The 23,393-nt window shown below is 39.2% G+C and overlaps 5 protein-coding genes, 1 non-coding gene and 2 pseudogenes across 9 annotated transcripts; 3 read left to right on the forward strand and 5 right to left on the reverse strand.

Moving 5' to 3' along the window:
• The first annotated feature begins 584 nt into the window (after nucleotides 1-584).
• On the forward strand, nucleotides 585-1,132 carry LOC109130021 (uncharacterized). The gene has a single exon (XM_087495450.1). It carries the CDS (start codon nucleotides 697-699, stop codon nucleotides 967-969), a length of 273 nt encoding a protein of 90 aa, XP_087351576.1. The 5' UTR covers nucleotides 585-696; the 3' UTR covers nucleotides 970-1,132.
• A 1,883-nt stretch (nucleotides 1,133-3,015) lies between these two features.
• Nucleotides 3,016-3,641, forward strand: LOC109130022 (uncharacterized). Its single transcript, XM_019239189.2, has one exon. The coding sequence runs from the start codon at nucleotides 3,123-3,125 to the stop codon at nucleotides 3,393-3,395; it is 273 nt and encodes a 90-aa protein (XP_019094734.2). The 5' UTR covers nucleotides 3,016-3,122; the 3' UTR covers nucleotides 3,396-3,641.
• Nucleotides 3,642-4,385: 744 nt separating this feature from the next.
• LOC104757694 (CLP protease regulatory subunit CLPX3, mitochondrial) lies at nucleotides 4,386-8,724 on the reverse strand. Of its 2 annotated transcripts, XM_010480454.3 has the most exons (15): nucleotides 7,528-8,724; nucleotides 7,363-7,424; nucleotides 7,138-7,220; nucleotides 6,956-7,035; nucleotides 6,731-6,781; nucleotides 6,570-6,644; nucleotides 6,407-6,484; nucleotides 6,037-6,093; nucleotides 5,861-5,931; nucleotides 5,678-5,777; nucleotides 5,484-5,588; nucleotides 5,331-5,393; nucleotides 5,093-5,215; nucleotides 4,845-5,012; nucleotides 4,386-4,626 (listed from the first exon to the last, which is right to left on the reverse strand). In XM_010480454.3, the coding sequence occupies exons 1-15, from the start codon at nucleotides 8,362-8,364 to the stop codon at nucleotides 4,597-4,599; spliced, it is 1,983 nt and encodes a 660-aa protein (XP_010478756.2). In that variant the 5' UTR covers nucleotides 8,365-8,724; the 3' UTR covers nucleotides 4,386-4,596. The 2 variants fall into 2 exon arrangements, with proteins under 2 accessions (XP_010478756.2, XP_087351577.1); XM_087495451.1 differs by lacking the exon at nucleotides 4,386-4,626 and having other exon boundaries at nucleotides 4,839-5,012; nucleotides 7,528-8,369.
• On the forward strand, nucleotides 8,363-11,723 carry LOC147923676 (pentatricopeptide repeat-containing protein At1g33350). 2 transcript variants are annotated; one of them, XM_087495452.1, is made up of 3 exons: nucleotides 8,363-10,602; nucleotides 10,719-10,772; nucleotides 10,867-11,723. In XM_087495452.1, the coding sequence occupies exon 1, from the start codon at nucleotides 8,804-8,806 to the stop codon at nucleotides 10,424-10,426; it is 1,623 nt and encodes a 540-aa protein (XP_087351578.1). In that variant the 5' UTR covers nucleotides 8,363-8,803; the 3' UTR covers nucleotides 10,427-10,602; nucleotides 10,719-10,772; nucleotides 10,867-11,723. The 2 variants fall into 2 exon arrangements, with proteins under 2 accessions (XP_087351578.1, XP_087351579.1); XM_087495453.1 differs by having other exon boundaries at nucleotides 8,576-10,602; nucleotides 10,719-10,778.
• Nucleotides 10,808-11,494, reverse strand: LOC104757697 (22.0 kDa heat shock protein pseudogene; annotated as a pseudogene). Its single transcript, XR_015586858.1, has one exon. The product of XR_015586858.1 is annotated as a 22.0 kDa heat shock protein pseudogene (transcript).
• Nucleotides 11,724-16,589: 4,866 nt separating the features above from the next.
• Nucleotides 16,590-18,132, reverse strand: LOC147923677 (putative clathrin assembly protein At1g33340 pseudogene; annotated as a pseudogene).
• Nucleotides 18,133-19,089: 957 nt separating this feature from the next.
• Nucleotides 19,090-20,786, reverse strand: LOC104757692 (uncharacterized). The gene is made up of 5 exons (XR_015587338.1): nucleotides 20,268-20,786; nucleotides 20,049-20,177; nucleotides 19,897-19,967; nucleotides 19,719-19,800; nucleotides 19,090-19,347 (listed from the first exon to the last, which is right to left on the reverse strand). It is a non-coding gene; the product is annotated as an uncharacterized LOC104757692 (transcript).
• Nucleotides 20,787-21,189: 403 nt separating this feature from the next.
• On the reverse strand, nucleotides 21,190-21,761 carry LOC147923678 (uncharacterized). Its single transcript, XM_087496515.1, has 2 exons — nucleotides 21,741-21,761; nucleotides 21,190-21,531 (listed from the first exon to the last, which is right to left on the reverse strand). Exons 1-2 carry the CDS (start codon nucleotides 21,759-21,761, stop codon nucleotides 21,280-21,282), a joined length of 273 nt encoding a protein of 90 aa, XP_087352641.1. The 3' UTR covers nucleotides 21,190-21,279.
• Between the last annotated feature and the right edge of the window lie 1,632 nt (nucleotides 21,762-23,393).

The raw sequence follows: 23,393 nt of genomic DNA on the forward strand, positions 1-23,393 counted from the left end.
TCTCAAATGTTCCTTTCTTTATCCACACACACATGCTGCTCCTCTGTATTTCTTTCTTGTATAGACGTAATGAGGCTTATCAGCCGACTCCATGGAGTTTGTTTTATAATCAGCTAGGAATATAAACTTTATAAACATTTCACATTCGTTAGTATGATTAGCAGATTGATGATACAGAGTGCACTGTTTTCAGTTTGGCAATGATGAGCCTGGAGACATGCTTGTCAAAATAACGTAGTACTATAATAGTGTAAAGCCAAGATTTTTCCATTAAGGTAAGTGATGATGATGAGGTTGTGTCACGAAGAAAGAGGAGGTGGATGTGTCTCTAATGACATGTAGATAACCGAAACCAGGTGCGCATAGTTGTTGTAATAAAATAAAATCTAACTAATCCAGGATTTATTAGAAGACAACATTATCCCTGATCAAGTTTGTTTTTATGCGGACACAATGGTAAATTAAGTAGCCTCAGACGACATAAACTTGGGACAAAACCAGTGGGAGACAGCATCTGGTTTTGACTCTAACCAGCTGCTACACAGCCTACACTTCTCTTATTATATAAACAACAAACTCATCCATTCTCATCTTCAAACTTCAGTACTTCACAATACACACAATTCACAAGAAAGCAAAAGAGTTTAACTTCTCCAATCAAACAAGAAAAAATCAAAAAAAAAAAAAAAAAAAAAGATGAGTTCATCGAGCAAAGCATGGTTAGTAGCAGCAAGCATCGGTGCCTTGGAAGCGTCCAAAGATCAATTAGGAATATGCCGGTGGAACCACTTGATCAGATCTGTGAATCAACGTATCAAGAACAACGTGAGATCCGCTTCTCAAGCGAACAGATTCTCTTCTTCGACTACCACCGCCGTTGTAGCTTCTGTTAAGGATGATGTTAAGACGAAGCAAGCTGAGGAGTCTCTTAGGACGGTTATGTACTTGAGCTGTTGGGGTCCTAACTAACTGAGACAGGATCGAGAAGTTGCAAAATGATTACTACTTGGGGTTTTGGGGATGCAAATAGATGACGCATTTGATTTGTCATATAGAAGTTGCAAAAGTGATTACTACTTTGTACTTTGTACATAATGTTTGGTCAATTTAAATAGAAACTAATTTTGGGACTTTTACTATTGGTTCAAACTACTCTTTACTATTTTTATATATTTCTTTTTGAAGAATAAATTACTAATTACAAAGGCTTGAACAAGAAAACTATACAGAAGAGCATGTTGATATTAGCACATAGTGAAGGATAACTTCAGGTATTCCAATTCATACTTGATTGTAGAGAGTAGAGATCATGTTGTGATGGTCGGTTTGGAACGCTTTAACGGGCAGGTCTTTGGAGTGGTAGTGATGTCTTTCAGAACTTTTTCTGAAAGTGGCATATAATATTTCCCATCCACCATTTGTCTTTGCGTATGAATTATGATGAAGGGAAACACGAGTTCATCTCGGTAAATTACGACGATTTGCGCTAGATTATCTCAACATTGAGTGTTGGGGAAACTTCTTAATAACTTAAAAAACCCACAAGTCGATTTTTTTATGAACAATGAAATGAAATTATTAAATTCTAAAGTATTATGTTTCTAATTGTCGTACAATCTAAGTTATTCTAAGTCTTACCTACTAACCTACCATGTTTCCAAATCAGTTAAAATCAATGAACCAGTAAACCCTTTTAATTACTACTAGATTAAGAGAGCACGGGTTGAAATTCATTTTATTTATAAATACAAAATATAATTTATATGATTGTTTTTAAAAGTTTTTTTTGGATAAAACATTATGCAATAAAATTATATGCTAAATATGAAAACTTGAAAAGAAATACATATTTTGAAAGTTTTATATTGTTAATGATTCTATATAAGTACCGTGCTATAACACTGGTTAAATTTTATTTTATAATCTATCTTGTAACCTACTATTTAACTTGTAACCAATCAATCTATCAATTTCGTAATCTATCTTTGGTTAACGTTGTGGTCTATCGATAAAATCTGTGGAAAATAAATTTGTAATATTGTGTTTAAAGATCTTTGGAAACAATGTGATATAGGACTAAAATCTTTTAAAAATACAGTTTGGAATATCCATGATTTTATTTGTTATCATTAATGTATCAATTATCAATTTAGAATATCCCTAATATTTAGGTGTAATCATTAATATTAATATATGAATTAATCTATAACCTATCTATAACATATTTGTAACCATTTATTTAAAATATAAAGTATACAAAAACTATATTATGTACTTCCATTTTATTAAAAAAAGATAATTTATAAATAAACACAAACTTTTACAATCCATTTTCTTGTGGCATATGAAAAAGAAAATCGCTAAGGGATTACTGTAGCTTCTTATATCTTTCTCGTTGTGTTATAATAATGGATGTTTATTTCAATATCAAAATGAACAATAGTGGATAAGAGTTGAGATGAGTAATATATAAGAAAAAAAAAAAAAGTAATTTTAGTACGAACTTAAAGAATTTAGGCAATTAATAGTGGTAAATTAATAGTGGTAAATGTCAATTACGAAAAATGTGTTAATTAAGGAGGATATTTTAGAAGATTTAAATAATTAGTAATAAAATAAACAAATGGATATCCAATCTGTTTTTTCCTACCATTAAAATAATTAGACAGTGTTCAAACATTTAAATGAAAACTGACTACACGAGACCAAATTGGGAAGACCACTTTAAGGTGAGTAAGGTGGGGGGGGGGGCGAACCATCATCGATCGTGGTCTCCAAAACCAGTTGCCGGATTGCTAGAACCGTGGTAATATCTTGGATCTGCAAAAGTTCACTTTTACCCCTCCGTTAATTTGTCTCTAACCCGTGAGCAATGCACAGTCTACGCAGGGCAGAAAGGTCATTCAAAATCATCGACATGTAGCAAAACCAGCAACTCAAGGCATCTAGTTTTTTCTCTTTTGTTCAGTTGGACTTTGCGGCAGTTTTGTCTGTTTTTCTGTTCTATTAGTAGTATAAAACAACCCCGTCGATTCCAATTCTAATTCATCGGCAAAAAATACTTCACAAACATCAAATCTAAAAGAAAAAAAAATCAAACAAAGCAAAGCAATAATCTGAAGATGAGTGCTACGAGCAAGACATGGATGGTGGCAGCGAGCATTGGAGTCGTTGAGGCATTAAAAGATCAATTAGGCGTCTGTCGGTGGAACTACGTTCTCCGTTCTATGAATCATCATCTCCGTAACAACGTCAGACCCATTTCTCACACCACGAGATTCTCCTCCTCCTCCTCCTCCTCCGCTTCCGCCGCCGTTACTCCCGTCAGTAATTCGAAACAAGCTGAGGAATCACTCCGGACGGTCATGTACTTGAGTTGTTGGGGTCCCAATTGACGCTGACGGATCGACAAGTTTCTTGACATCAGAGATGCAAAATTCCAAATCTGACGTTCGCCAAGAATCTGGAGGAGTTTGCATATGGCCGACTCGATTGGGTCCAAGATGGTCTCAACAGGAGTTAAACGAGTCACTTTTGTGTTTAGTGGCTGCGATGTACATAGTATAAAATACTCTTCTATGTAAAGCCTTAAACGGGCTCTTTAATCAGTCGATTAATCTAATCTCAAAGTTCACACAGAATTAATCCAATCCTCTTAAGCTTAGAACTGAGTTTTACTGCATCATACGAGGGGGGTTCCATTAACGGTTTGACATGCCTTTTGTTACACATTACCTTGCTTAATTAATACAGAGCATAAGAGAGTCTTTTCATCAGCTAATCAATGCCTGGAAGAATTAATTCTTGGTGCTAGCAAAATAATTATCTTTGATTTCCCGACCCGCCACAAATGCGGATAGAGTCTCCTTGAGACCAATTTGCGGAAGGATCCCTTTCAGACGCTGACCCCATTAATTGTCTCCTCTTTGCTGCCTCCATGGAGTTTGGTATATCTAATTAATAAAAACATACAGTAGTACGACATTCGTTAGTATGATTAGCAGATAGATGATACAGAGTGCTCTGTTTTCAGTTTGGTAATGATTTTGAGTCTGGAGACATATGCTTGTCACGAATACTGAAGAAGAATAGTGTTAACACTACTTTAACAGCATGAGGTGCAGCTATGCTCATCAAGCAAGCCAAGATTTTCCATTAGTGATGATTGAGGCTGTGTGTTTCTTATTAATCGAAACACGGAGAAAGGGAAAGTGGCTGTATCTGTAATGAATGACAAGCTCAAGTTTATCTGCAGTAACTAACTGATGGAGAGCAAAGTTGTAGATACTTTATAGGGAAAATAATCAAATCTGATTTGTTCATAGAGTGATATAACAACCTTTCTTGATTGGTGATCTGCAGAAACTTAGAGAAACAACATGAACTGACAAAACTAATAACACTTTTGTTATTTGAAGTAAAAGAATTACATATGTTTTACACGGTCCTATTTTTCTTTCTATGTAACAATTTCAACTTTTTCCAATTTTTTATTGTACAAAGCGGATAAACATCCTCTTGCACTTTTATGAATGCTGTTCTTTACAAAATAATCAAGAAACTCTGCATGTTAAAGCCCTTCTCTCTTATTATATTTTACAACCGCATTGCCCTCGCTTCGTCAACCTGCAAATTACGCCCATCAGGTCTGAGTAGTCATTATAGCCAATTGCAGACACACGTAACGTGTAGTAAAGAAACAGATGCGACTTGTGTTGGTAACAAACATAAGTACTAGCGCTTATTCAACACACATTCAGAAGAGTAAATATCTGACATCAACTGCCACGTAACGAATTTATATCGACTCAAGGAGCAGACAATAAATGATTTTACAGTCATACCGTTGCCTCTGTAGCATCTTTCGACTTGTTCTCACTGAGGTACCGCTCAAAAGCCCCGTCTCCTTTAAGTACTTTTGCTGTGCAACCACGAGAGACTTCTGAGCCTGTTAATTCCTCATCTACAATAACCGCGTCGATTCTTTCATCTCCTTTTTTATCATCTGGAATCTGAGAAAAAAATATTAAAAAAGAAGTGTGAAGGCAAGAGTCATTTTGGAGCTAAACACTACTTGCGGTAGCTGAAGTACCTCAAACATGGCTTCAGTAAGAATGCTTTCAAGTAAGGCTCTTAGTCCCCTCGCACCTGTATTCTTCACCATCGCTTGCTTGGAAATTATCTCAAGCGCTTTCTCAGTAAAATGCAGCTTTACCTGAAAATTTTGAACCAGATCATGCAGTCAGGGACAACAAGGTCAAGTTTAAACTTAAAATTGAAATACTTTTTGCATGCAAATCTTGGTTAGTGTATATTTCCAGGGAACGTACGTTGTTCATACTAAATAGTTTTTTGTACTGTTTCCCAAGAGCATTTTTGGGTTCTACTAGCACCTGTAGGGGGAAAACAAAGGAAATATTAGCTATTCAGAAGGTGTAGTGGAGCAGCAAATCATATAAGCTATGGAAAATTTTGAAATTTACCCGAATGAGCTGGTCTTCTGTTAGAGCTGACAAACTAACTAATATGGGAAAGCGTCCTACAAACTCCGGTATAAGGCCATATGCTGTCAGATCGGCACTCTCAACCTGAAATGCAGCCAGCATTCCAAAACTAAAGCTTTTTCCAGGAATGAGAAGTGCCTTACATAGGGAAAGAAAATCTTTTTAGTAATTACCGATTCTAGCAAAGATGACGTTATTGCACCACTGGTCACTCTACTGGTAGCCATGTTCGCACGAACAGGAGCTCCAAAACCAATTGATGAGTCTTGTCGTCTGGCATAACAATTGAGATGCTGATCAAAGTCAATACAGAACCGCTAATGTATGTTCTACAAAAAGGAAGCATAATGAATTACCTATCAACAATGGTCTTTTCAAGGTCAACAAATGCTCCTCCACAGATAAAGAGAATATCTTTTGTGTCTATCTGTACATCATAGCACATCCAGCAATATCAATGGGATAATATCAGTTACAACACCTTTAGATGCGTCAAGGATTATAGGTCAATGATAAAATACTAGTTCTAAACCTGTATATGGTCACCCCGTGGATGCTTCCTTGCTCCCTTTCCTGGAACATTCACAATCTGGAAAAAAAGAACAGAAGAAGATCCAATGATCAATAAAGAAGCAAAGATTGATTCCAGAAAAATTATCTTCTGGAGAAAGAGCCTCAGAAGTAACACATATGTGTAAATGGATTAGTAATTTATGTAAAGTGGCATTTATCAAATGTCTTATTAATAACTTTCCAGTCTCTCCTGTGGTATATTGCGAAGACCTTTTAATGAGGATCAATTATAGAGACTTCACTATAACTCACACTATGCAAGTGCCTCATGTCTAATGAAGAATGATTCCAACAGATGCATCAAAAGTGTAAGAAAGCAATACACTTACAGTGCCTTCTAGTAATTTCAAAAGTGCCTGTTGGACACCTTCACCAGAAACATCCCGGCTAATGTTTAAACTCTCAGCCTGCAGAAGGAAGAATCCAGTAAGCATAAAGCCTAATTATATTGTTCTTATTGAGTTTAGGAGTAATCATGTAATGCATACTGACCTTCTTCGTTATCTTATCAACTTCATCAATGTAGACTATTCCTTGCTGTGCTGCTTGGACATTGAACTCAGCGACCTACAAGGCATAAGGGAATCTTTTAAAACCAACAAGATAAAAAAGTGTTCTGGGAATATTAATCGCGTCTTAATAAGAAATGGTACCGTTAATAGCTTATGAAGGATTGATTCAACATCGTCACCAACATAACCAGCCTGTAAAGACACCATACAACAGCTAGATCAAAGATCAACATATGAAATCATGATTCCAAGAGCTACACCTATTACCTAATAGTATTAGGCTAATACGTTTAATTTAGATTCCAAAAAAGCCATTGAAAGATCACCAGCCCAAATCATTGTATGTATTGAAAATCAAGAAGTTACCTGAGTCAGTGTAGTTGCATCAGCAATGACAAAAGGAACATTTACAAGCCGAGCTAAAGTCTTTGCAAGTAATGTCTTCCCTATTGTTCAAGAATCAAATAAACAATCATGTCATAGCTAGCAGGGAGATTGCATATGAGAAGTAAAGAATATAATATGATCACAAACACGCAAGTTCATACCAGAGCCAGTAGGCCCCATCAAGAGAACATTGCTCTTATCTAATTCTACATTATCGTCATCATCAATTGGTTGTGCTGCTGACCTAGTATTCAAGGTCCACAATGTCAGCTTCCAACACAAACCCTTTATACACACAATAAACCATAACAGACTGAACGGTGTAATTCGTCCGATCATGTAACTAAGCCAGGTGAATCAACAACAATGGATGAGAAAGAACCAACCCTTTCTTCATAGAGGTATGATATATTCTCTTGTAATGGTTATAAACAGCGACAGAGAGCACCTACGATCAAAGTCAAAACCACCATGTCGTAAGTACTGCTAAGTAACAAAACTGATGGCAGAACATGATCAGTATATTCAATGTTTTGGTGAAAAACAAGAACCTTTTTGGCACGGCTTTGGCCAATGACGAACTTGTCAAGCCATTTACAAATCTCCTTGGGAGTAGGAAAGTCTCTGCCTAAACTAGCTCCACCCCATCGACTAACGTCATTAGCTGGATCGGGTAAAGGAGAAGGATCCATTTTGACGGCACCGTTAGTGGGTGGAGCAATGTTGTTAGGAGGAGGAGAAGCGTTCAAAGGATGAGGAGGATGAGGAGGAGGAGGAGGAGACCAATCTTCAGGTGGCTCAGCACCGTAAGATCTGAGTGTATCCCAAAATGAAGATCTAAGCTTGTTTCTGTAATTGAATCCTTGATTTGGATCCTTTGAATGTGGCTGTTGTTTCCTAGTGGATTTGGAAGTAGTAGTAGTAGTATTGTTCGTAGTTGGTGATTGAACACGACCGATCTCAATGAAGGTACCTTGAAGAGGTGAGACACCACGAGGGTTGAATCCATAAGCAGTTTTACAAGTCGGACAGAAATTAACAGACTGGAAACTGGTTTTATTATCTCCGTCGCCGTCGCCGGAGGAGGAATCAGATTCATCAGGGCGTTGAAGAAGATTAGAAGAAGGGAACTGACGGTTGGAGAAGAGAAGATCCATTTGCTTTGAGCAACGTGGACAATTCGGCTCTGCTCTCAACTTCCGTCGTGTCACGGGTACCGGAAAATCATCTCCTCCGCCACCTTGTTCCGATTTGAATCGTTCTTGAATACGGCGACGAGGCGATGATGATCCCAATTCAAGAGAATGAAGACGCGTTTGAAGAGGTGAAACAGAACGAGCATGGAAAGCTAGAGACTTTAGATTCCTCCATCTCCAAATTCCAGACATTTGAATTGATTTGATAACAAAAAAACAGAGATGTGTATGTATATATGTATGTAAGTATGTGTCAAACAGACAAAACAGAATCAGCAACGCAAAAACCCAGACACGAGATCGGAATCAAAGAGATATGTCTTGTCTGCATCAGCTTCAATGATGTTTTTTTTGTGTGTGTGTGTGTGTGTGTGTCTTATATATATATATGTTATTGTAATCTGTCTGAAGAATTTAATGAAGAAGCGTTAGGTTAGAGATTAGAGATCGAAGTGGGGAAACCTTAAATCCATCAATTTGGAGAAGGAAGGAAGGAAGGAGGAGACGATAAAAACGGAGAAAAGTGAAGACGAAAGAGAAAACGATAGACTCGGAGAGAAAAAAGACGAAGCACACACATCTATCTTCTCATCTCTCTCTCTCTCTTCACGTTTGGTGGAAGTGCGTGCACATGGGGACACGTGTAACACAATTCTCTTCCTACCTCCACGCGCCGTCGTCGTCACATATGGCGGAGCAATTACTGAATCAATTCGTCTCCGCCGCGATCTCAAAGTCGACGCATTTGAATCATCTGAAGCAAGTTCAGAACTTTCTGATAGTTTCGGGACTAAAGGATTCACCTTTCCTCTGTTTTAAGCTTCTTCGTTTTTGTACTCTTCGTCTCTGTAACCTCTCTTACGCTCGCTTTATCTTTGATCGTTTCTCTTACCCCAATACGCATCTCTACGCCGCCGTTTTAACTGCTTACTCTTCTTCTCTCCCACTTCATGCTTACTCAGCTTTCTCCTTCTTTCGTCTTATGGTTACTCGTTCTTATCCTCGTCCTAATCACTTCATCTACCCACTTGTTCTCAAGTCTACGCCACATCTCTCCTCTGCTTTTTCAACTCCTTTGGTGCATACCCACTTGTTTAAATCCGGGTTTCATCTCTATGTCGTTGTTCAAACTGCTCTTCTTCACTCCTACGCTTCCTCTGTTTCTCACATTCCTCTTGCAAGACAACTGTTCGACGAAATGTCTGACCGAAACGTTGTTTCCTGGACTGCTATGCTTTCTGGGTATGCTAGGTCTGGTGATATCTCCAATGCTGTTGCTCTCTTTGAAGATATGCCTGACCGTGATGTTCCTTCCTGGAACGCTATTCTTGCTGCTTGTACTCAGAATGGTCTTTTCGTTGAAGCTATTTCTCTGTTTAGAAGGATGATCAATGAGCCTCATATTCGTCCTAATGAGGTAACTTTAGTTTGTGTCCTCTCCGCTTGTGCTCAAACTGGTACGCTTCAGCTGGCTAGAGGGATTCATGCTTTCGCATACCGTCGTGATCTTTCCTCTGATGTATTTGTTTCGAATTCTTTGGTCGATTTGTATGGAAAATGTGGTCACTTGGAGGAAGCAAGCTCTGTTTTTAAGATGAGCTCAAAGAAAAGTTTAACAGCTTGGAATTCTATGATCAATTGCTTTGCTCTCCATGGTAGAGGCGAAGAAGCCATAGCAGTGTTTGAAGAAATGATAGAGTTGAACAGTAACCATATCAAACCAGATCACATTACTTTTATCGGTCTTCTCAACGCATGTACCCATGGAGGTTTGGTTTCAAGAGGACGTGCTTATTTCGATCTCATGACAAAAAGATTTGGTATTGAGCCAAGGATTGAGCACTATGGCTGCCTAATAGATCTTCTAGGCAGGGCTGGTCAGTTCGAAGAAGCTTTGGAAGCTATCTCCACAATGAAGATGAAAGCAGATGAGGCTATTTGGGGATCTTTGCTCAATGCTTGTAAGAAATATGGCCATTTGGATTTGGCTGAAGTTGCTTTAAAAAATCTGGTTGCTCTAAATCCTAACAATGGAGGTTACATTGCTATGATGGCAAATTTATATGGAGAGATGGGTAAATGGGAAGAGGCACGCGAAGCTAGAAAGAGGATCAAGCACCAAAATGCTTATAAAACCCCAGGCTGTAGTTGGATTGAGATCGATGAAGTGGTCCATCAGTTCTATTCTCTTGACAAATCGCATCCAAAGAGTATAGAGATATATATGATACTTGACAGCCTCATCTCTTTATGATACTTTTGGAAGGTCCTATATTCTCCATATGACTTGACAAAGCTGCACTCTACTTTCTAAAACCAACTTTCCTGCAAAAAAATATTTTTTTCACTAGATATATGTGCTATGCTGTGGTATAAGAAGAGGAACTCTAGGTGATATTCTCAGAAGAAAATATGTTGCTTGTTAAGAAAGTAAGTCTTTCAGTTTCACTCTCACTTGTTAGTTGTAATGAAGCGATTTTTATCTGTGATTCCAGCTAGAAAGTATTAGTTAACTCCCTATTTTGCGTGTTCTTTTGATTTTCCAGGTCCATGGAAGAGTAGACATGGCGACAGGCAATCATCTCTTATACTATGCATCGGTACTCGTTAGTTATGATCTTTACGCTTTCTAACATTTTCTTGTGTAAGATAAAGAAGTGTTTATATAATTTATTAGCGTTTTCGATTACACAGATTTTACAGACATCAAACACAATCCTGGATTCAACCAGAGTTCTTTTTGTGACTAAGCAGAACTGAGTTTGCCAGTTTGATCCTCTTCGAACGCAATGTCAACAACCCTTGGACCCTTGACTTTGTCTGGGGAAAGCTTGTTGATGGTAATGGTGAGTACTCCGTTATCAAGCTTGGCCTTGACGGAGTCCAAATCCACATTATCAGGCATCCTAAACTGTCTCCAGAACTTGCCATGTGACCTCTCAACTCTATGCCAATGATCTCCTTCTTTCTCCTCCTCTCTTTTCCTCTCACCGCTTACTCGCACAACTCGATTCTCCTCCACTTCTATCTTCACCTCATCCTTCTTCATTCCTGGTACATCGAGCCTGATCACATGCTCTTCTGGTGTTTCTTTCCAGTCTACTCGTACAGGAGACAGAGCCACACTCTGATCCCTCTCAATACCTAATGGGATTTGCTCCAAGACTCTGAAAGGATCAGGAAACCGATCTCGCCAGAGATCAGCTAGTAGACTTCCCGGAGTGTCGAATGCAGATGGCAAGGACCCTTCAGTTGTTTTGATCTTTCCGAGGAACAGAGTTAAAAAGAAAAGACCTAACATAGGAAGATAGATTTGCTTCATGTTTTGCTTTTCTTGTAGAAGGGGTAAATGGAGAGTGGTTACAATGGTTATTACTTGATGTTTGTTCTCTTCTCTATGAGGGTTAAGGTGCAAGTCTGTGGTCAATATATAGATGCGTCTTATGAACTGAATAATGCTGCAGATTCTCGAACACTCTTGCGCTTTATTTGTTTTCCTTTTGTATTTACTGGAATTTTTTATAGAGAAATTGAGAATGTTCGACACAAAAGCTTGGTTTTAAGACTTCAAAGGTCTTCTCTTCTGTAATGTTCCAGACACTTCATGTCAGTATACTTAATGCACATAATTGGTATTTTGTAAAAGACCCAATACAGGCCCATGATGAGAAGTATGCTCCATTTTTGGATTTTTTTGGTATGTGTTGTAAAACACTTAGTGGACTCACTAGACCGGCCCGTATATTATCCATGGAGTCTCGGTTCATTGGCTATACTCAGTCCGCACACCTTCGGTCCATTAGCCGAAGCCTTACTCGGCCACTACTTCCTTATGTCGGTTTAAGCCTAGACTTGTACACTACTATATATATGCATGTAACCTTGGGAATAATCAATAAGAATCACAAGAGCTTTATCCCTAAACTCTATATTCATAACACGTTATCAGCACGATAGCCTCTAATCCTAAACCCTAAGGCAGCCGCCGATTTCTTCTTCTTCCCTAAAACCCTAAACCGCTTCTTGTTCTTCATCTCCTTCGAGATTCTCTCTTGATCTCGAAGTTCTTTCTGTTGATACACGAGCATCCTTAGCTCGTGATCGAGATCTTCTCAAAACCCTATCGAGGTTTGTGGTTACTTGGTTCGGGGGTGAGTTTGTGCGCAAGGAGTTGTTCGCAGGAAGCAGTTCGAGTTCGCGGGAAGCAGTTCGTGGTTCGTGGAAGCTGTTTGAGGTTCAAGGTTCGTGATATATCTGAGGTCTTTAGCTCCCAGATCCTATCCGGTCAGACCCTATTGGTGTTAAGGTAAACAATATCGAACTTTCTCAAAACCTTATGACCGAATTTGAACCTTAAAACTATCGGACCATTAAGACATCCAAGTATACAATCTAACAAACTTTAAATTCCCTAAATCCTAAGACTTAAAATCGGATTGTTAGGATTGTTAGATTGATTGATAATTGCACCAAACTTTGTCAAGCTTAAAATCGGATTGATTGATAATTGCACCAAACTTTGTCAAGCTTAAACTTTGTCAAGACCTCAGACAAGCAAAAGAATAAGTGCATCCAGCACATGCATCACCACATTGCTGAGAGTCTCAAGAACCAGTACCTATTCATTGAGGATCCTCTCGACCTTTGGACAACGCTTAAATGCAGATACAGGCACCAAAAGACGGTGCTCCTTCCAAAGGTCGAGTATGATTGGAAACACCTAAGGATCCAGGATTTCAAAACCCTGGACGAATATAATTCTGAGCTTTTTAGGATTGTCTCAGTCCTTAGGTTGTGTGGTACTGTGGTAACAGAAAAGGAGCTAATCGATAAGACTTTGTCTACCTTTAGTCCTAACAACATGGTTCTTCAGCAACAATACCGGCAAACAAAGTATGCCGAGTATGGGGCACTAAATGAGGTGTTACTGCTAGCTGAGCAGAACAATGAACTGTTGCTGATGAATAGTGCCATGAGACCTCCTGGTACAGCCCCATTACCAGAAGCACACAAAGTGGATTTGGGAAAGAAAAGTCCTGCAGAGCCTAAGGAGCCTAAATAGCCCAAAGAGACCAACTACGTCCACAGAGAGAGACACTACGGCCGTGGCCGTGGTGGCAGAGGACGTGGTGGTCGAGGAGGCCAAGCCAGCCGCGGACGCGGTGGTAGAGGTCGTGGTATCTCCAAGCCACAAGCTAAGGCAAAATCGGTTTGTCACCGATGTGGTATGTCAAACCACTGGATGAGAAAACTGCAGAACTCCCAAACATCTTATTGATGCATATCAAGAAAGTTTGAAGAAAAACCCAGAAGCTAACTTGGTGCATCTCGATGATGAAGGAGACTTCGATCATGAGAATGATGACTCCCTAGAGACTTCCGATCTCCTTAAAGAGGATGAATGATTTTCGGTTTTATTTTGGTTTAAAAACTATGGTTTCATGCTTTGATTTATTTCTATGTATTGGATAATTGATTTAGTTTAAATTCAAGGATTTATTTTATAAATTATTTGCCTTATTGAGTTAAAACACAAATGTTGTTTTATATAGAAATGGCTGAGGATATGAGTGAACTAGTGGTGGACAGTGGATCCAGCCACACTATTTTAAGAGATAAAAGATATTTCATAAACCTCACCATGAAAAATGCCAATGTTAGTAAAACGAGGATCTTGCCAATTTAAAGATGTTTGATTCCATGTTAATTCCTTGACCAGCTTGCTAGTCTCACCACCCAATACAGGGAATTCGGACTCAATAAATTGACAGTCCGCGTATCTGGCCTTAAATAAATCTCCTGTGAGTGGCTCGAGATACTTTATGATGGTGGGAGACACATATCCAACATATATTCCCATCCTCCTCTGAGGTCCCATCTTAGTTCTCTGTGGTGGAGCAATCGGTACATAAACGGCACAACCGAATGTTTTGAGATGGGATATGTCTGGCTCATGACCCGTTAATAGTTGGGATGGTGAATATTTGTGTTCACTAGATGGCCTGATGCGTATGGCCTGCAGATCAATTGGTGACAGCTTGTCCTGTGGGAAGGTTGTTAAAGGGTGGGGACCAGGGTTCGAGGAACGCCTGGCGCACCAATAACCTACTGTGGATTTGGATGAATAGTTCCATTTGCCCGGTGAGGGGTTAGGATCGATGCCCTGCAGGGCCAGCTTGGGGTCTGTTGGGCCGGCTAGCGGTGGGCTAGTGGGGTCCACAGACGGTCCGTTGGGGCAGCTAGCGGTGGGCTAGTGGGGTTCGCGAGACGGGTTGTCACAATAACACCTGAAATTAAACCAGTTGGACATAAGTGGGTCTTTGTAAGAAAGAGAAATGAGAAGAATGAAATCGTGAGATACAAAGCACGACTTGTAGCACAAGGATTCTCTCAAAGACCAGGAATAGATTATGAGGAGACATACTCCCCTGTGATGGATGCAACGACTTTTAGATATCTAATTAGTCTGGCTGTAAGAGAAAAACTGGATTTGCGGTTAATGGATGTTGTAACTGCTTACTTATATGGTCCACTGGATAATGAAATCTATATGAGATTACCAGAGGGAATAGAACTCAAAGATAAGAGTGGTTCTCGAGAACAGTACTGCATAAGGCTAAACAAATCGCTTTATGGACTGAAACAGAGTTGTCGAATGTGGTATAATAGACTTAGCGAATTTTTGGCAAAGAAAGGCTATAAGAATGACCCCATCAGTCCATGTATATTTATTAAGAAGTTTGCAAACAAAGGATTTGTGATAATAGCAGTCTATGTGGATGATTTGAACATCTTTGGAACCTCTGGGGAAATCGCCCAAACTGTAGAATATCTCAAGAAAGAATTTGAGATGAAAGACCTAGGCAAGACAAAATTCTGTTTGGGATTGCAGCTTAAGTACAGAAACAATGGTATCCTTGTGCATCAAAAGGCATATACAGAAAAGAGGTTTAATATGGAGCAAGCTCACCCATTGACTAGCCCCATGGTTGTGAGAAGCATAGAAGTAAATAAAGATCCATTTGCTCCTAAGAAGGTCGATGAAGAAGTTCTCGGACCTGAAGTGCCTTACCTCAGTGCTATAGGAGCGTTAATGTTCTTGGCTAGCCACACTAGGCCGGATATAAGTTTTGCCGTGAACCTCCTAGCAAGATATAGTTCTTGTCCGACCATAAGACACTGGAATGGTATAAAACATGTTCTGCGATACCTACAGGGTACGACAGACTATGGTCTATATTACACTAACTATAACAAAGATGGTTTAGTTGGTTTTGCTGATGCAGGTTATCTATCAGATCCACACAATGGGAAATCACAAACAGGCTATGTGTTTACACACGGTGGTACAGCAATCTCTTGGCGTTCTATGAAGCAAACCCTTGTAGCAACATCATCAAATCACGCAGAGATACTAGCAATGCACGAAGCCAGCCGTGAGTGTGTTTGGTTGCGGTCCATGACTCAGCATATTCGGACAGACAGTGGATTGGAAGACAGCAAAGAGGCAACCGTAATTTATGAAGATAACACAGCATGCATCGCACAGCTCAAGGAAGGTTACATCAAGGGAGATCGGACGAAGCACATATTACCAAAGTTCTTCCATACACATGAACTACAAAAGGCCGGAGAAGTTCTTATAGTGCAAGTTCAGTCAAGTGACAACTCAGCCGATCTCTTCACCAAATCGCTACCGACAACAACGTTCAAGAAGCTCGCGCACCAGATTGAGATGCGGAGACTTAGGGACTTAGAGTGATGTTTGGAACAGGGGGAGCAATGTGTGTTGTACTCTTTTTCCTTCACCAAGGTTTTGTCCCAATGGGTTTTCCTGGTAAGGTTTTAATGAGGCAGCACCCCCAAGCACATTGCGTCGATCCCATCCAACATAGGCACGGTCGCTTCGTCCAAGGGGGAGTGTTGTGAAACACTTAGTGGACTCACTAGACCGGCCCGCATATTATCCATGGAGTCTCGGTCCATTGGTTATACTCAGTCCGCACACCTTCGGCCCATTAGCCGAAGCCTTACTCGGCCACTACTTCCTTATGTCGGTTTAAGCCTAGACTTGTACACTACTATATATATGCATGTAACCTTGGGAATAATCAATAAGAATCACAAGAGTTTTATCCCTAAACTCTATATTCATAACAGTATGCTTATTTACCTATTCTTTGGTTATTGTCTTATTCTGCTTTGCATGGTCCAAAGACTCCAAAGTTCGAACTATACATTACTACAAAACAAAACTGTACTGATAAGTTCTCTGATTCTTAAATGTACAATATCAACTAAATGTACCAATTTTAGAATCAGAAGACTTAACAATACAAGTTTGAAGTGTACTACTTATCCTTTCTTTTGCTCTTTAAATTTGTAACGCTGAAAATATAAGTTAACCAAATCGGATATGCACAAAATCATCATATAAAACCCGGAGAACCCATGTATATGTTGCTATTATGTAAATTGATAACAATAGTATTTATATAATTGTTTCTCTAATTGGAACATGAATAAAAGACCTGCCTTCTGATCAATGACCTCTACCTCTGCCTTCTGCAACTTTCTTGTACTCCCTGTTGAAAATATGAATGATCAACATTCTTATGCTTTCTCTTCTAGCTTGTCTGATTCTTCACTATCTTCACTGTCAAAAACAACCCAAACCATACTGATTTTGGTCTCCGCTGGAAATAAGAAAAGACTAGTCGATGAAAAATCCGTGCAATGGTTTTCTTGTTTTCGTTCATCGCAAGTGATTGGATCACTTAGGTTGGTGGAGACAGAGAAATTTCTTTTGCCTCCATAGCTTGAGCATTCCTCTAGTGCTATGATATGATCCATTGTAATGGCTTGCACAGATGGATAGTCCAAGCTTTTCATACCGGGGAATCCTCTACACTTTTCATATAGTACGCGGAGATCTTGAATCTGCTGAGAAGCTTTCTTCAACATTCCGCAAGCTAAATCTCTTGCGGGTCTTGAGAGATCAAAGAGCATGTTAACCAGTGCGGCTATCCCATCGGAATACGTCATGTAGACTTGGAAACTCTCTTTCAAGATGTTGCCTGTAGCTGCTTGAACCAGGTTATCGATAGGCCAGGCATTATTAACTGGTGAACACTTCAACACATGTGCAATGAACTCCTGGCACTTCGGTAAGATGTGGAACACCAGATCCATGGACTTCTCTTTGTAACGGCTAAATTTTGTACCACCAGACATAACAGGTTCGAGCTTACCAGCTTGGTTGATGATCCATCCAACTCTTTCTTGGAGATAAGCTACATAGTTCTGCAGAAAAGCAAATGATGGAGGATCTGAGCTCATCATGAACCAGCAGCAACCTATTTGGAGATGACCAGAGGTGTGTGCAATATGCAATTGCTGCTCGATACTTCGACTGCTACCACGCAAGAGACGGTGGAAGAGTAAACAGAGTTTTACCGGCGACTAAGCAATCTCTCGTCTTGGCTAGACGGCGTGAGACCTGCTCAGCAAGAAAAGGAATGGAGCCCGGAGTGTTGGAGACAAGAAAAAGTATCTCGTGCATGGTTTTGTCATCAACAGGACAATCATCATGGCTAGTGGCTCGAACCACTGCCACTTCAATGTCAAAAAACGCTTTTTCATTGTAGTTTTGTACAATAGCTCTGCCAATAGATGCATGATCCTTGGCGAGGCCAAGAACTTGCCGAAGCTTGGCAGATAAATCAAGCCTCATTGATATCTACAGACTAAAAATGACACTATTGGATGTTGGGACTCTTATTAGAACTGTTTCTGTAGTGAAGTCTATATATATACATGATTATACGATTAGACAGGAGAGACAAGAGGAGAAAGTTGCCAATAAAAGAAATAAATACCCCAAGAAATAGTGGTGAGGAATCAGATCTTTTCTTTCAACTTAAAGTAAGGAATTATCCTTGCAAATATTATTAAACAGGGCTTAGGTCTCATGAAAGTCAAACTCACTTTAGAGAGATGCTCGAAGAGCTTTAAGACTAAAATAGAACATCCACAAACATATGTATCTGCTTTCTTATTTAAGAGCAGAGTGACTATGGTATCAACATGAGATTTTTTACCAAAGATCATTCACTATAAGAATTTTGGAAATTTGCATGTGCCAAAGCTGATCATTCACTACATACCAGAGGCAGAGATAAAAGGGAAGGTGAATAGTCGCTGTTCGCTCCATCAGAAGTCTAGGAATCTCGCTCTATCGAGCAGACCTTCAGAATTCTGATCCATGTTTAAAATATATAAGGAGTGAGTCAGAATGCACCCAACGAGGCTCTAACTCTTGTTGTTTTCTGGATAAAAATGAATAAACAAACATTTCTCAAGAGTCAACTCCACAAAAGTTATTTCTTTTCCTGTGTGGGGAAGAAGAGAACCTCATTCTACAAGAATCTGATTCTGCATCAAACCCTTTTTCTATTTTCAATGTCCAATATACCTGAGGACATTCCTGCAGGCAGTGACCTGTTTTTCTTCATTGGTTCCGCTGACCGAAATGTTAAGCGTGTCATATACGTGTAACTAAACTCAATAGCTAACTAATATCAGAAAAGAAAACAAAGAGATACATACTAAGCCCAAGTAGCTGAGGCACTAGGTTTGTTTGATTGCCATATCACAAAGTAATTAGCATATCTTCAAAAGGGAGATACCCTTACTGCAAGTAACTATCAATTGAAAACAAAACTTGCATGTGCTTCATCGTGTAAGGTACAACCCTTTATATAGACAACAATGGAATTCTGAAAGGTAGGAAGATACCAGATAGCCACTTCAACTTGACATTACCAACGAAATTTATTTTCTTAAATGGTGAGAAAACAAAAACAAAAACAGAACAAGGAACATATCTAATCTAAAATGGTTCCAACACAATCATAATAAAGTTGCAAAAAACTTACTGCAAACGTTTGAACAGCCTATTATAATATATCGTTCTCAAATATGTGACTATTTTTATGATCGTAGAAGTACAAATGTAAGACTGCACTCAACATTTCACCTTTGTTTTATATACAAAATATGGTGCATGAAATGGTGGTCATTGTGCTGAAATAGCTACCCAAATATAACTCGTCAAAGGCCTGCACATCATCTTTCAAAGGCCATACATCCCAACTATTTGAGAGGCTTCATTCCCTGAAAGCTCAGAAAAAAAAAAGTTATTCGATTTAGAAACTAGTTAGCATGTTGAAAATTCGAATAACTGTGGCAATACACCAAACTAAGCAACAGCAACTGAAACCAAAGGCAAAGCTACAAAATAATGCTGCAACCACCGCCTATGAATAGATAAAGTAACGGTAGAAGTAAGGAGTAAGAAGGCAAGCATGCATTTCAAGCATATCTACATACAGACTTGTTTCCAGGAGGCAGAACCAATAAAACCATGGTTTCAGATTTCTTTATCCCAAGATAAAAGTCTAAGGAAATTAAAAAGCATGACCAGAAATCATTGGCATAATCCTGATAACAGAGGATTCGGATTGGTACAAAAAGAAAAACAATACCTTGGCTGCTCTCATGCTATTGACTGCCATACGAAGACCATCATGGGAGAGTATCAAACGAGATAAGGCACCAGTGCTCAAACTTCAAAAAACCAAATAGTAAGGTTGACTCAAAGTTAGGCCAAAGACAACTACACTGGATTTTAGAGAATCACAGATTCAAAGAGTGATTTGTTACCCAAGCAATTTGGCAGAATCGGCTATAGAACCGTCAGAAGCAGAAACAACATCAAGCAAAGCTTGCATTCCCTGTAAGCAAAAAGTGTGTACTTGAGTAAAGGAGAAGCTAAGAGCAAGAAGAGCTAAAGCGAGGAAAAAGATTCATCATACAGGTACAAATTTAGGATTGTTGGGACCAATCTGTGAACCAGAAGAAGTTCTGATAGTGGACTTAGGAGGTAGAATCTGAAGAAGCTCAGGAGGAGGAGCATAAGCATCAAGGGTCCACTTTGTTCCTCACTGATAACAAACAAAATGCAAATTTAGAATCAAATTAGAGAAGTTAAAGTTCCAAAGAATGGAAACTTGGGGAGAGAGAAGAATCAAGACCTTTGATGGCGAGAAGCGTGCGAAGACGATTCAAAGCAGAAGCACGATTCTTGTGCTGTGAACGATCCTCGACTGCCTGAGCTACGATTCCGGTGGGGAGATGTTTAAGACGCACGGCGGAGTCACGCTTGTTCCGGTGTTGTCCTCCAGGTCCTGATACTCTGAATGTCTCTAATCTGCATTGCTTCATCAACTCTTCATCCGTATACTTCAAGTAATTAGGACTCTGAACATCCGAAACAACGCTGACGGAATCGTTAACGCCGGTTAAATCGCCACTGCCGCTTCCGCCGCCGTTGGACGATGAATAACGGAGGATCGAGCGTAACCGGTTGCTGAATCCATCGGATGGATTAGTTCTTCGATAGTAGATAACAGAAGACGGAGGCGAGATAGACGGGACTGTGAGCCGGAGGAGAAGAGGGAAGCGGGCGGCTATGGCCAGGATCGCCATGGTAGAACCACGGCGACGGGATTGGTTTCGGGATGATGACGTCTCGTAGTCTCAGCCCGGCCCATTAATTGGATTTGGCCCATTTATGTAACACTACTCTCTCTACTCGCTTACTTACTATTTTGTTGAATTTGTTATTTGTCATGTAGTACAGTTTTTTCTTTTTTTTTTTTGTCAGACACCATACAAAAATGTTAATTGTATCTTGCAGGATAAGATGTAACCAATCTTGCAGGATATACATCTTCTCCTTCGTTGCTTTCAAAGGTTTCAGGTGGTGTTCTCAAAACGTGGAGGAAATAGTGTGCCGATAGAATAGCCCAGGAATCTCTTTCTTTTATGAATTATGACCCTAGGCTTTATTCTGTTGTACCAAGTTGGTTAAAATCCTTGGTGGATAAAGACATTGTATGAATCTATTTGGTGAATGAATTAGTTGATGTTGAGCAAAAAAAAAAAAAATGTTAATTGTATCAAAAATTTCATTTATCTATTTGAATTCATCAACATTATTATGTACAAGCAGAATCATTGTTACATTTTCCAAGGATGGGTCCATTAGTTAGGACCCCAACAGCTCAAGTACATAACCGTCCTCAAAGACTCCTCAGCTTGCTTGGCCTTGTGATCATTAACGGAGGCAGCAGCGGTGGCCGACGAAGAAGAGAACCTGTTCGCCTGAGAAGCGGATCTCACGTTGTTCTTGATACGTTGATTCACAGATCTGATCAAGTAGTTCCACCGGCATATGCCTAATTGATCCTTGGACGCTTCCAAGGCTCCGATGCTTGCTGCCACCAACCATGCTTGCTAGTTGAACTCATCTTTTTTGTTTTTTTTTTGTTTTTGGAATGGAGAAAGCTCTTTAGTTTATTAAGTTTTGTAAAATGGAGAGTTGTGTTGTGTGTTGTGAAGTTAGATAATGAAGAAGATGAGATTTTGATGGGTCTTGTTATATACAGAGAGAAGCTGATAAAAGAAGCCGCAAGTTAAAAGTGAAACCAGATGCTTTATCCCACAGGTTTTTTCCCAAAGTTCATGTCGTGTGGGCAAGTGAATTAGTTGGTACTTGGTGGTAGTTTACCTTTGTGTCCACATGAGAGCAAAATGGATAAGGGACATTATTGACTCTTCCAAGATTATGGATTACCACAAGTGTCGGGCTATGCGCAGTTGCGCACCTTGTTTCGGTGACTATTTGGCCCTCACGTTTTCTGTTCACCTTGAGAATTTTTTTTGCTATTCAAAAAAGGTTCAAAAATGGGTAAAATTTGCCGACAAAACAACAGTAGTAATTAATGAGGGTATAATGATGTTTTTTTTTTTTTTATGTTCTTTCACACAATATAGCTAGATTTCATCATTCATTTATTCAAGTTCCCAAATAGTTTCCAAGATGTGCCAAAATGGCTAAACATAAAGATAACAAAGGGTTTGTTTCTATCTCTCCTTTTAAATAATTCGACACATACATGTATACTGATTCTTTTAGAAGTAGCAATGAGAATTAGTTCAGTTCATTCTCTTGAATCGACATGGCCGTAAGATAAAACCAAATAAAGGTAAAGGTCCTAAAGGAGCACCAACTTCATCCTTCTGCACAATTATATGCGTCAGCCACTTCACATGAAAAAAGTATTTGTATGCCTTAATAGTCTAGTCTCCATCCAGAAATTTTGGAGATCTTGAGGCTCTTCTTTGATATTTTACAAGCCAACCTGCAAATAAAATAAAAAAAGCAAACCTTGGGCAAGCCTTACCAATCTGACATGTAACTGCCCTTCACAGTACATTCATGAATTTAAAGTTCAAGGATGTAGAGTGGGTATTATGGATGATTTGTTGTCACCTTTCTAGTATCCTCAAAGATTTGGATTCGAAATAGAAGTCTCGTATACCAATCAAACACCTGTCTACTTCAGCCTTCAGCCATAAGCTTTTATAGAACAGCGCATGTTGGTTGATCTGCTCCTCGCCTTGATGATTCTGTTGGTAACCACTTTGTAGCCACAACCTGCACAGATTATCAAACCGACGGTCTACCTCCCACTTAACGTCAAATATAATAGCTTAATTATGGAGAAAAAAGCCATACCTGACCAAATCACACTTAACTCAAATACCATACCTGAACATCGAATTGTCATGTTAAGAAAACAAAATCACACTTAACTCACATTGGTTACGTTAATGCTTAACAAGTAGCATCATCGAATTGTCATGTTAACGAAATAGAATCACACCTAACTCGTAACTAATTACGTTTATGCTCAAACAGGTAGCATCATCGAATTGTCATGTCATCAAAGAGTAACTGAATTACGCGTTTATGCACAAGAATTGGCATCATCAAATTTTCATAATATCAAAAACAAACTGTGAGCTATATATATAATCGAAAGGCCGTTCGAAGGAAACAGGTTTATACTTTGATTTCTTTCTCTCTCAACACACACCAGAATTCAGTTAATCTTTTTTTTTTTTTTTTTTTATTGTTATGGAGATCCAGACAGTCGAACGAGAGATGGAAATCCTTAGAGAAACTACTGCAGAGACAGAGAGGATCATGACTTGTGCAGAGATCCCTTGCGGATTTTACAGTGCCGAGGACACTGAGGACAACTCCATGTCCAAGAAGAAGCTCTCAGTTTCAATCATCCTCTGTTTAGTCT

The sequence above is a fragment of the Camelina sativa genome, chromosome 17 (genome assembly GCF_030686135.1).
Source record: "Camelina sativa cultivar CO46 ecotype springtype chromosome 17, ASM3068613v1".
In the NCBI taxonomy this organism is placed as follows: domain Eukaryota; kingdom Viridiplantae; phylum Streptophyta; class Magnoliopsida; order Brassicales; family Brassicaceae; genus Camelina; species Camelina sativa.